The following is a 13,449-nucleotide window of genomic DNA, read 5'->3' as shown; positions in this document are numbered from 1 at the left end:
AAAAAAAAAGACTTGCTGTACAGGACAGTATGTATTTGAATGTATGTTGTGCAATTAATATAAATGTTTACAATATTTTTTATAATACTGAAAGAGGCAGACCTCTGTTGTATATGAATTGACAAAAAAAAAATACCTTTTAGGTAGAGACGTAGTGTTGGAGACATTTCATTGCTCTCGATTTGTATGTTTGTTCTTTCCTTATTTAGAAACATTTGATATTAAAATGAAAATGTGTGTTTGGCTTTTAGTATATAAACGCTTCTTTTATGATGGAAAAGCACTTCAAAGGCTCACTGTGAACTGATAGATCCCTGCAAAATGAATGGATATTATACTGTAAACAAGAGTTGAACAACACAATGTACTATCTTGATGTGAATTTGAGCATTATTGCCTTTGTTAGCTTTTTTTTTTTTTTTTTTTGCAGTTACTTCCATAGACCAGAGTGCTTAAATTGTGAATAAAGCGTTGTTTGACCATACGAATGAATACTGTTGGTTATGTTTGTCGGAGATGGTCTACTTGTATTCCAGCAGGTGTCTCTGTCTCCTTTCACATACTAGGCTACCACCCAGACTATGTAGCCTGTTTTATTTACAGGTCCCTTAGTAGGATGCATTGCAAGAATAAGTACGCATATATAATAGCTTATTACGGAGAGGATGTTTGTAATTTTAGGCAAATTGCATACTCTCTTCATTCATTGAAATACGTTTCCCTTAAGGATTAAAACTATAATAGCCTACTGTGAGTGTGAATGTCCCGTCAGGCTGGGACGGGACGGAAGTATAGACGCACCCCGGGTAGAGAGAGGGGAGAGGGGGGTTGACCCCCCGTCCCGTCCCGCCTCACGTTGCAGAGGCGGAGACTCCACATCGGATCCACTGCCGGAGGACCGTCTCGTGTTGTTCACTGCCGCGACCGTTCTCTCTGTGCGGGGAGAAAACTACAGATACAACTTTCACACAAACACCCCAGAAACCCTGATAAGACTTTCCATCTTTAATTTCTACGCGTCGCTTACAATGTGAAGGAAATGGCCGGGACAAGGTAAGACTTCCTGTTTCAAAGTGATAGAAACTTTTACAAGGGGGAAAAAAAACTAACTTTATAGCAACATTGGAAACCGCCGTCCCACCACGAGTATTATTCCCGTGCGCTTCTTGGAGTAATAATGTTATATAGGTGAACATGAATCCGCGCCACTGAATGGATCGCTATTAGCAGCATTGTTTCAGTATGCAAGTTGTGTTGTACTATTTTATAAACACGTTTTGTACACCGTGTGTCTCGGCACGGCGTTTCGGATTGCTAGTTTATTTATGGCTGCTGTCCTCTACGGTAAATACTGTTTACCAACAGAGTAGCTATCAACGGTGTCTAATTTATAAACAATTACATGTCTAGACTCGGTCGCGGTAGGCTAGCCCTGTTGGGATAAGTATGTTGATGCATAAGGGTTCGGTTCACATCGAGGCTGCTGTCAGTATTTTTTAACTAACATCAACATGTGATGGAAAGATTTAGGCTTGCTTCTCGATTTTCCCATAATAACCAGCTCTGCCTTTTGATTCCGTAAATGGGCTCCCCCACCCCCCCTTCCTTTGCCGTGGTTAAGAGACCAATAACCTAGACGGAAGACAAATGTTCCATAGCCCCATTTGTTGCACCCGTTTTACTGGTGGTAGGAATAAACTCCACGGAGCCATCAGCTTGACTTTATCCACACATGGGTCCCCCAGCATCTGGTGTGGTGTTGCATGTGTGTGTGTGTTAGCTCCCATTACTTCCTGGAGTCAAGAAGATTGTTCTTCAGACTTCCCCCCATGCTCTATTTTTAACCCACCGTAGATGTGAAGGTCTAGTATGTGGTTCCTTCACAAGTTTTCACTTCAAATGTCCTGGCATGAAGCACACCGTGGCACAGTCTCAATTGCCTCTCACAGTGACTTTCTATAGTCGACTGTCCCAGAGGTCTCATCTTGGTGGCCTTGATGGCTGAGGGTGAAAGTTTCACACTCTTTTGATGTTATGCGTTTCTTCTCTGCTGGGGCCCTGTGGGTGGGGGGGGGGGGGTGTGAGTCAATGTGAGGGCTTTGGGAATCAAGCTGTTCAGGTTATAAGTCATCACGGCCCCCCGGAGCAATTTGGCCGACTGTCATGCCACACCGACCCAGGACCCTACCCCTCCCTAGCCCCAGTTGGTGCCACCGCATTGGTGACATCCGTCGGTGTTGGGTTCTGCAGACGTCTACACTTCTCCTCTCCCCTGTCGATCTGCGTGACTCCGGACAACGCCCCGGAGGTCAACATGGCCCCACGTTCCCCTGCCGTATCATTTAGGTCTTAATGATACGTATAGGCCTTCGGAGAGAAACTGACTGGGACGAAAGTCTCGGGGAGAAAAACAAGAGCAAGCCTCCCAGTCCCTCATGGCTCCCCCTTGACGCTAAACATAGCAGCGGAAGACACGTGAAGGTCGACCACAGAGTGTATCCGTGTTTCAGCGACCAGCTTTTTATTCCAGTTCATTAGGATTGTGTGGGCTTTTTGTCGCGGCCGCGTCGCACGATATGATAATAACAACACGGTGTGTTTGGGGTTGCACAGGGAGGCCAGTGGGAGAGAAGGAGAAGATCTGGGTCTTTCTCCCTCTTGTTTACGTAACCAGCTGACAATGGAAGACAGACAAAGGAGGACAAAGCACTGCATTCCCCTTGCAAGGTTACCCACCCTAGTTTAAAAAGCCAGCTCTTTTGGGCCCCCTGACGAGGCAGGACGTGTCTGTCCCACAATGGCTTTGAAGATGGCTCCGTCGAGAGGAAATGTGATTCGTGCCTCGCTCAGTCATCATGCCAATTTGGCTGGTCTTGGGAGTTATTAATCATGGGTTGTCAATGTGGATGAGAGATTAATGCTGGATGGGATTTATTATTGTTATTTCTTTACTAAAAGTTTTTTTCCCTTGTGTTTTTTTTTAATGAATACTCAACTTCCATTCGTTTTTGAATGAGGGGGAATATCTGTCTTCCTGTCTCTCGCCTCATTATTCCCTGCTTTTTCATACCTACTCCTGTAGCCTAGTGTAGCCAACTTCCACATTATCACCCCAGTGGGGACTCTCTAGAGCTCCACCACCTCTACCGTCTGCAAGGAGGTGATTCCTTCCAACCACATTCGTCTCACCCCATACAGCCTCTGACATTTGGAATCCCTCTTATAATGGGATAAAGGAGTTGGCTTAACTTCCTGACCTACACTTGGGAGAACCTAATGTTAAGTGTTTTGATCGCCACTCGCTAGTGTGGTGGAGGAGGACAATTGTGTAGATTTAGTTAGGCCTATATCTTCGACTTCTAGCATGGTGCAGGATAATATCTCATACGACAATTGTCTAAGTAATTGAGATTTTTCTGCCTAACTACTGTACTCTCCTCACACTGCTGCATCGCCCTGGCTTAGTGCCTATGTCCTCAGCCAATCAGAACGCTTGTTACGTTCAAAAATCCCCATCTGCCTAACTCACTCGTGTGACTTGTGAAGTTGTGACTGACTTCTGAGGCTCTTTTCCAACAATCTTGAAAAATGACTTAGGCAATTATCGTATGAGGTTAACGATATGTAGATTTGTTTAGGCCTATATCTTATAACATGTTGAGGACAATATGTAGATTTGGTTAGGCCTATATCTTCTAGCATGGTGCAGGACAATTATGTAGATTTGGTTAGACCTATATCTTCTAACATGTTGAGGACATTATGTAGATTTGGTTAGACCTATATCTTCTAACATGTTGAGGACATTATGTAGCTTTGGTTAGGCCTATATCTTCTAACATGTTGAGGACATTATGTAGCTTTGGTTAGGCCTATATCTTCTAACATGGTGCAGGACAATATGTAGATTTGGTTTATAGGTCTATATCTTCTGGTGGTCGGGTGGAGGATGAAGTCAAATAGCTTCAGTTGGATGAACAACTGATTAGGAATCAATAAAAAAAAACAGCCTTACTTTCAAACTGAGGCCCATAAATCTTTTAAATCATACATTGAATTAAACATTTGAATGGGTTTCATAGGCTCTAGGTTCACGGAACTCACTACTAGAGATATGAAGATTGAAGAACTATGCAAACCGTAAATCTAGAATAGAAATACAACTAGTTTTACAGGGGTTTCAGAAACACTATGAAAATTGCTAGAAGGTGTTGTATGCTGTTAGCCACAGTGGGGCCGCCCCCTCTTTGTCCAATGAATCCATTAATTGGTCTGTTTGGTCTCACTGGTCCACTAAGGCTGTTAGGCGATTAGTCGCTCTTTATACTTTGTTCCACTGAATGAGATTTATTCTGAAAAATGACATCTCTTGTAAGCATGATATTTAAATACGTCTTTCTGTGTGATTGCATGACGTGAAACACAATTTTAAAGATTTGTCGATTGAATCAACTCATCGATTAGTCGACACAATCTGTGACTATTAGCTCCAAGCCAGAGTTAGTTGTAGTGGGTTCGGGTTGTCAGATGTTATACTGGATCCCACAGACCCATTTTAGTGCCTCCATACCAGTCTGTTGTTATTGGGGAAATGTTTTTCTACCTCTCCTCAGTGTGCAGCCTCATATTGACCACCCAGGCAACATGACCCACACCCTTCCCTCTCAGTGTGTCCCCCACAACATGTAGCAATGGGTTGTAGTGGTAGTTTTAGTGTAGTAGTGGGTTGTAGTGGTAGTTTTAGTTAGAGTTGTTCCGATACCGATACCAGTATCGGAAATGCCTCCGATACAGCCTAAAATGCTGGTATCGGTATCGGCGAGTACGCCGAAAGTCTAGCCTCCGATCCCATATGATGTAATTTATCTCCTGCAGAGAGTGAGGATTATAAAATGAATGTTTTTAATCGATTAAAGTGTGATGCTGTTTGTCATTTTAACAGCAGATACACTTTCTTAAATTCCATTGTCCCGACAGAGCGGTGTGACGGGGAGCTCGGATGTGTTTCGCTTGCTGGTGTTATTATATTGTAGCATTAACAGCTGAAAAGCTAGCTAGTTAGCTGGCCGTCTATCAACAATAATGCACCCACGGTGAATCGTATTTAAGTCAAGTAGCTACTGACTAGCGTTAGCTGACTAACATTATCAAATGTCAATGTGAAAACCTTGCGGGGAAGACGAGCTAGGTCAGCTAGCTTAGCTTGATAACGGTACCTTGGCTAAAGTTGGTGCTATTCATAATCCAGCAATAATGGCTGCAGACCTGCAAGCAAAGTACAGCAAGTTCCAAGTGCCAAAGGATAAGAGTCTGAGGCGGAGTCTCAAAAGAGAATGTTGAATATTTATTTTGCATCGAAAATCACAACATAAACGTTACTACTAGCCAGAGCCTCTGCTACCCGAGCAGACTGGGTAGCAAGTGCAACAACGTATAACGTCCGTGCGGAATCAATGTCCCAACAACCGTTCTGTGGGTGAACTCATTGAGCATACCGGTAGTTGTCAATTAATGATACTAATACTAATCTATACAATCACCTGTTGTTGAATAAATACCATTACTTTCTAGTTATTACTAAAAAACAGTATATATAAAACAGTATCTGTAGCTGTAAAAAAAGATTTTTTTTAATAATATAATAATAATATTATATATATATTTTTTAAATGTATGCACTGGTATCGGATCAGTATCGGTATTGGCCGATACCCAAAGCTTAGGTATCGGAATCGGATCGGGAAGGAAAAAATGGTATCTGAACTGTTCTGAACATCTCTAGTTTTAGTGCAGCAGTGGGTTGTAGTGGTAGGTATAGTGCAGCAGTGCAGTGGGTTGTGTAGTGGTAGTTTTAGTGCAGCAGGGGGTTGTAGTTTTAGTGTAGCAGGGGGTTGTAGTTTTAGTGTAGCAGGGGGTTGTAGTTTTAGTGTAGCAGGGGGTTGTAGTTTTAGTTGTGGGGCCTGAGGTCACTCCTGGTTCTAGATCTAGTGCTGGCGGTTTAACCATTCAGGCTATGTGCATGTGAACATAATTGCGTTGCCGTTTTCTTATATTTGTTGGAAGAACATATGACACATTTATAACGTATAATTTCATTTCTTTTTAAACATTTTTGTAGCAGTGGGGGCAATTTTCCAACAGTGGGTGGCCACTGCCGCTATATAGGGAGAGACTGCATCCAGTCCCAGACCAGCCGTTAACATCTTCACCAGGCTATAGCTGTGGCTTTGTACTCCCCGAGGACCTCCTTTCCTCAAGGGGACAATCCGGGACGCCTCTTTCCTGTGTCGTCGACCACCCGTGACCCTCCTCTCACCCCGTAACTCTGCCCCTTGGTTTGGACTCAGGCCTCGTCTGTCATGTCGGAGGCAATGGGTGGACTGGGACCGCTAATGTGGGTGAATAAGCCCCCGCTCCAAATTAAGTTATAGATACGAGGCTGCTCCCCGCGCAGCAGCTCCACACTAACAGAGTGTTTCTCTGAAGCCAAGCGGATGCCGGGGGTCAAAGCACTTATTAAACCCCCTCAGAAGACATCTTAATTTGTTACCTTTTGACCTTAAACCGATCCGACAAAGATAATTGCCTACACACCCTAGGCTCTGTTACTCATACTGTACGAACTTTGAACTCCGCTTATACTCAATTCATACCTACCTAATGCGTTCACTGTCTACAAAAGCCCTACACTGTAATCATAGTAATTATAATAATCATACTACCTACCCGATACTATAGTCTACCCATATACCTCCATACCACATACAGTATATATATTTATTCCTACCATATCTATTCCCATCTGTCTGTACACACCTGCATATAATCCTTTTTACATAATATGTAGATAATTAATCTATATGTACATGTCCTACTCTTACTAGTTACGCTGCTGGCCAGTATGACTTACTACCATAGTGTCTTTATACCTGTTTCGCTGTACATATTAATACTACAACTCTGTACATACATCTGATTAGCACTATTACTAATAGTAGTACTAGTACAAAATGTATATATTCTATACCCAGTTTAATCACCTGTACGTTGTATATTACTATTGCACTGTACTGTTACATTTGCACTGTACTTGTGCTTTAGAATGACAATAACTTTAAATCTAATCTAATAGAGTATATGGACAACGAATGTTGAGGTCTATTAATCAGTTACATCCTAATGGCTTCGCTCATTCCTCTTGTTGTTTGGACAACAAGTGACCCCATTGTTTCCAAGCTTTGACAGCTGGTGCGCTGGACAGAGAGAAGCTGCCCTGTATTTTGCTAAAACACCCTGATCCCTTGTCCTCCGTCTTCTGCACATGCTCTCTTCCGTCCGCGGCCCATCTGACCTGATAAGTTCCCCTTGTGTTCCTAGGCTAGAGGGAGGGGGGGGAGAGGAGGCTTTTTGGGTGGCACATGACATCTAGAGTGTCCAAGAGACAAGCCCCCCCCCTATAGAATTGTTATTTATTGGTGGACGGCTGACCCTGCTGCCACCTCGTGTCTCAAACAGACACATTGACTGTCGCGTGGCGCGCAGGCCGGAAGTTCCCAGCATTGCTGCCGCATTAGCGGTGAGGGAGAGAGCGGGATGGCAGGGCAGGACAGTCGTCTCCACGCGGACGCCTCAGAACACACAGAACTCGAGAAGAGAAGGTGTCTGCGGGAGCATCCGAGGCTGTGAGGAACGTTCCCCCGGAGCCAACCGTGAGGTAGGAACTATTATCTTACCGAAGTAGGGACTATTATCTTACCGAGGTAGGGACTATTATCTTACCGAGGTAGGGACTATTATCTTACCGAGGTAGGGACTATTATCTTACCGAGGTAGGGACTATTATCTTACCGAGGTAGGGACTATTATCTTACCGAGGTAGGGACTATTATCTTACCGAGGTAGGGACTATTATCTTACAGAGGTAGGGGGACTATTATCTTACCGAGGTAGGGACTATTATCTTACAGAGGTAGGAACTATTATCTTACCGAGGTAGGGACTATTATCTTACCGAGGTAGGGACTATTATCTTACAGAGGTAGGGGGACTATTATCTTACCGAGGTAGGGACTATTATCTTACAGAGGTAGGAACTATTATCTTACCGAGGTAGGGACTATTATCTTACCGAGGTAGGAACTATTATCTTACCGAGGTAGGAACTATTATCTTACCGAGGTAGGGACTATTATCTTACAGAGGTAGGAACTATTATCTTACCGCCTATTATCTTACAGAGGTAGGAACTATTATCTTACCGAGGTAGGAACTATTATCTTACAGAGGTAGGGACTATTATCTTACCGAGGTAGGAACTATTATCTTACAGAGGTAGGGACTATTATCTTACCGAGGTAGGGACTATTATCTTACCGAGGTAGGAACTATTATCTTACCGAGGTAGGGACTATTATCTTACCGAGGTAGGGACTATTATCTTACAGAGGTAGGGACTATTATCTTACCGAGGTAGGGACTATTATCTTACAGAGGTAGGAACTATTATCTTACCGCCTATTATCTTACAGAGGTAGGGACTATTATCTTACCGAGGTAGGAACTATTATCTTACCGAGGTAGGAACTATTATCTTTCCGAGGTAGGAACTATTATCTTACAGAGGTAGGAACTATTATCTTATCGAGGTAGGAACTATTATCTTACCGAGGTAGGGACTATTATCTTACCGATGTAGGAACTATTATCTTTCCGAGGTAGGGACTATTATCTTACCGAGGTAGGAACTATTATCTTACAGAGGTAGGAACTAATATCTTACCGAAGTAGGGACTATTATCTTACCGATGTAGGAACTATTATCTTACCGAGGTAGGAACTATTATCTTACCGAGGTAGGAACTATTATCTTACCGAGGTAGGAACTATTATCTTACAGAGGTAGGAACTATTATCTTACAGAGGTAGGAACTATTATCTCGCACCGGCTCGTGAAGAGGCGCTGTCCATTGCAGCGGAGGCGCAACATTTGGCAGCAGGGAGGGGCGTAATGGTGCTTTTATATAACAGCTTTTAGCCAAAGCGCTTTACAATTTTTTGTTCCTCACATTCACCCATTCACTCACACATTCACACACTGACAGCGGAGGCGACCATGCAAGGTGCCAACCTGCTCATCGGGAGCAATTAAGAGGTTAAGCGTCTTGCTCAAGGACAATTCGACACGCTGCCCCGAGGAGGAGCGGGAATCAAACCGGGAGCCTTCCGATTACCAGACGACTGCTCTACCTCCTGAGCCACTGTCGCCCCTGTATTCAGCCTCCGCCGTGTAAAATGGGGTTAGCTGGAAAGCGACATGGGAAAGACACAGGCCGCTCCGCAGCCGGTGGAATGACCCCGTGGAATCCAGTCTAAGCCAGTGCCAAGAGAGAAGGGGAAACTGTCTCTGGTTTTGGATTAGGGCAGCTGTTCAAGGAGGTCACCCCTCAAAACCTCCCAAAACACATCCTAAGCCCCTCCTCCCCGGGGGGCTCCAATTGGCTGGCCGGCCCCCTGTGGGAAGGCAGTGGAAGCCCCTCTCGCTGAATGAAGCCCGCCTGTCGATCTGACAATAGCATCTGTTGTTCTGGGCCACCAGGCATTAGCATCGGGGTGCGCCGCCGCACCGGCTTTGTAATGCGTAAGACCGTCGCCCCGCTGCAGCAGGAAGGCTTGTCAAGTAGCTAGACCCGGTCGGCTTTATGTATAAGACAAGACACCTCTGTAGTACTAAAACAAGATGGGATATTTTCTAACGTCTTATCAAGTTTCAAGTTCAAGTTTCAAGTTTGTTTATTAATTGTCACAATAGAATACACGTACTTTACGGTGAAATGCTTGGTTCTGTATGAGCCCCTGAGAGTGTGCTTCATACAGTAAAAAAAAAAGTAAGTAAAAAGTAAGTAAAAAAAAGTAAGTAAAGTGGAATATACATATATACAATCTAAAGTACAACCTAGGTACAATCTACAGTGTACAAAGTACAGTGAGTAAAAATGAGTAAACGGTGAGGTACAATGCCGAAAATGAGGTACAAAACGATTCACTCCTCGTTGGTATGGTCGAAGTCTTTCATGGGGACCCGGGTGGAGGGGGGGTTGGGTGGGGGGGGGGGGTCCCTTTGTACACCGCTGAAGGCAACTGACAGTGGACATTGTTGGGCACTGTGGAATGTCCACTCTGTGTGCCGGGGCCGCTGGGTGGAAATAGACCCCGGTTCCAATTATCACGGCGCACACCTTGTAGCGCGCGGAGCAAAACCGGACCGCCAGGTTCCCAGGGTGTCCTAGTGACTCAGTAGCACCGTGAGCTACCGGTAGCAGGTGATACATTAGGCCGGGTGAAAGAGCTTCTTGATTCTCTTTGAACTCTCTTTTTTAACTTTGAGTCACATGTGAGAAGTATGGTAGTTTTTGCTTCATAATAAAGACTCCTGTGGTTGAAATATCTGAGATAACAAAGATGTGCGCGTGTGTTCATTTTCAAATAGTGTACCATTCCATCAAACATTGCTAAATGCTCTCGATTCCTTTTTCATGGGTAGAATGTCCTCTTCAGCGTGGTGTCGGAGCACAGTGTGATGTGATGTGCCTTGAAGGGCTATTTAATTTCACCATAGTAGAACTTGGCAGTCTTACCACTATCTAAGGTCGTCTACAAGTAAGCTAGCGAGCACTGCCGTCCCCCGTCGTCCGCTGTCAACACCACAATTCCTCCCGGGTGTCAGGCTTCTCATTCACTTCCATACATTTTTAGGACCATGTCTGTAAATATGCTCCTGAAATATAAATAAACTATACACAGCTATATTATTCAATGTATTCTAGGAAGTATTTCTTGTTTGTGGTGTAATTTGACCAACTGTCCAACATTTTCACAGAATCTTTAGAATCTTTCTTTCCAGCATTGCAGCACGTGACGTAACCTAGGTAACCACTCCCCAAACATTCCACGCGAGGCAAATATACACAGCACGACAAATATACCTTATCTCAAAGGTGACACACATCAAATGCTAAAACAAACACATACCTTTTACTCAGAATTGTCTTGTTTTATTGAAATCTGCACAGCAGTAGTTCATTTACACTTCAGAAGTATGATATTTCGACTAGGTGCCCACAATGAAGTGAAGTGAATCGGGAACCTGACACCTGGGGAGGAATGGTGGTGTTGATGGCAGACGACAGGGATGGCAGACAGTGGTCGCTAGCTTTGTAGATGCACTTTACAGACAAGTTCTCAGACTGCTGAAACTTGACAAGGTCTACTAAAGTGCAATATCCCTTCAGGGCCAGCGTTTCAAGTCTCTTGCTAGTTGCATGGGATGTTACACTAATTCAGATGTGACTTGTGTAACGCCAGCTTAAGACAGAGAATGGCCATCATTTACATTTTAACATTTAGTCATTTAGCTGACGCTTTTTATCCAAAGCGACTTCTGGGGGTCAGTCCACAGAATGAGATCGTTAAGTGTCTTGCTCAAGGACACTTCGACACGCCGCCGGGAGGAGCGGGAATCGAACCGGGAACCTTGTGATTACAAGACGACCACTCTACCTCCTGAGCCACTGTCACCGCCAGATCTTAGGGGCTCTCTCTCTCTGTTCTGTTTCTGTCTTATCCTCCCGACCCTGCCGTGTGTCATTTGCCCTGTCCCACGAGACATGTGTCCCTTCGCGGCTGTTAAGGGGCTTAAAAGTGCTTTACCTTCCCGTCCCCTTCTTGGCGCCCTGCCTGCCTCCTGTGCCTCGGTCAGATCGCACAGGCCTGGCTTTATCACGCCTGACGTGTTCCCTGTGATAAACAACCCCCGCACCCATTCCCCAGCGTCAGTGGAGGGACGTGTGAAGAACAGACACCAACAACTGCTTCCCCCCTTTTTGGGGGGGAAAGAGAGCGGGAAAGAGAGCGGGAAAGAGAGAAAAGATCAGGAGTTCCCAACCTTTTCTCACAGGTGATCCCACAATATGGGACCGTTGACTGAAATCCCAGGTACCCTGACATTAAACCATGTGAACATGTTTGTGTGTGTTTCACATTATAGGCTACTGTTGACTCTTTAATAGAGTGCAACATCAACACCTGTTTATGGGCAGGCTGCTCCTCTCACAGGGGCTTCTGTGCAGAACGCTGTTGGCAGCAGTAGTTTTACATGGTAATAATAACCACATATTATTATCAGGTATCTTCTGTTTGATTAGGATTTATTTGTGCAAGGAACCACTTCTTCAGACTCCCGACCCCAAAGAAAGCCTATTTATTGTAACCTGTAAGCACCAGGGAACAGAGTCCCTTCATTTTACACCTGAATAAACCCTTAAAATAACCTTATTATTAAATAATAATTAAGATAAATTAAGAAAGAAATTAAGTAGAATAGTACATGAACTGAGTAGAATTAAGGGGCAAACCCTGAATTTTACCATTAAAAAAATAAACTTCTTAATTAACCCTGACATTACTGATTTAAGGTGTCTAACCCCTGAGGGAAATTAAGGCATGTTTAAGGGGTCTGCAATGTTATAAGTACCGCTCGATTTTTTTTGTAAGGGGTGTGTGCATAGATAGGTATTTTAAGGGATACATTTTCCTTATGGAAGGTGAGTGAGTATCAGTGCCTGCCAGCTATTAAGTCCTACAGGTAGCTAGTAGGGGTGTAAATAGAGGTATCTTTTGTCTTCTCCTAACTAGCATCACAATATGTACTTGTCTGGTAAATCCTGTTGCCCTCGAGGCTGGGGTAGGAACTAGGAAGGAACTATTCTTCACACCCTTTTCCATCACATCAGCTCTTTCTGTGGGCAGTGTTCTGCTTAAGAAGCCCCCAGTGCCCAAGGACATGTCTCCACGCACAGTCGCACACACACACACACACACACACACACACACACACACACACACACACACACACACACACACACACACACACACACACACACACACACACACACACATCCACCACAACAACAACAACAGCACCTCAGGGTTCTCCGTCTAGAGCAGGGGTGTCAAACTCATTTTCACAGAGGGCCACATCAGCATTATGGTTGCCCTCAAAGGGCCAAAGACCGTATAAATGTTAATGTAATGTAAAATAAATGTAGCTACACATTTACATATTGTTAAACATGGTGTTTCTGTATTTATTACTTATTCAAGTTATACATATTGCATATTCATTTGCATAAATGTAAAAATATATGTTAGCTTATGTTATTTTAACAAATAATTTTAGTTTATCAGAACCCCATATTACTCCACCAATCAATGATCAAACCATTCAAGTAAATAACAAAGAAGAATATCATCAAATACAAGCTATGACATTAAGTTTGTTCAAAACCTTTTTGTCACAGTCAAGAGGGGCAGAACTAACAACTGTGAGCTGCAAAGAACACGTGGGACAGATGTAGCAGATGTTACAAAAACAAATGGCTGCACACAACCTTG

At 43.9% G+C, this 13,449-nt stretch overlaps 1 protein-coding gene across 2 annotated transcripts in view; it reads left to right on the top strand.

Moving 5' to 3' along the window:
- Positions 1 to 903: 903 nt before the first annotated feature.
- Positions 904 to 13,449, top strand: part of arhgap46a (Rho GTPase activating protein 46a) — an 89,774-nt gene continuing 77,228 nt past the window's right edge. For both annotated transcript variants that reach the window (XM_084316459.1, XM_084316458.1), the window contains exon 1: positions 904 to 1,053. In XM_084316459.1, the coding sequence (XP_084172585.1) occupies positions 1,040 to 1,053 (14 nt within the window). In that variant the 5' untranslated portion in view covers positions 904 to 1,039. The remainder of the gene's footprint in view (positions 1,054 to 13,449) is intronic.

This window comes from Notolepis coatsorum, assembly GCF_963971535.1.
Source record: "Notolepis coatsorum genome assembly, chromosome: 6".
NCBI classification, from domain to species: domain Eukaryota; kingdom Metazoa; phylum Chordata; class Actinopteri; order Aulopiformes; family Paralepididae; genus Notolepis; species Notolepis coatsorum.
Note: the sequence above shows the minus strand (reverse complement) of the source record. Positions and strands in the feature narration are given on the sequence as shown.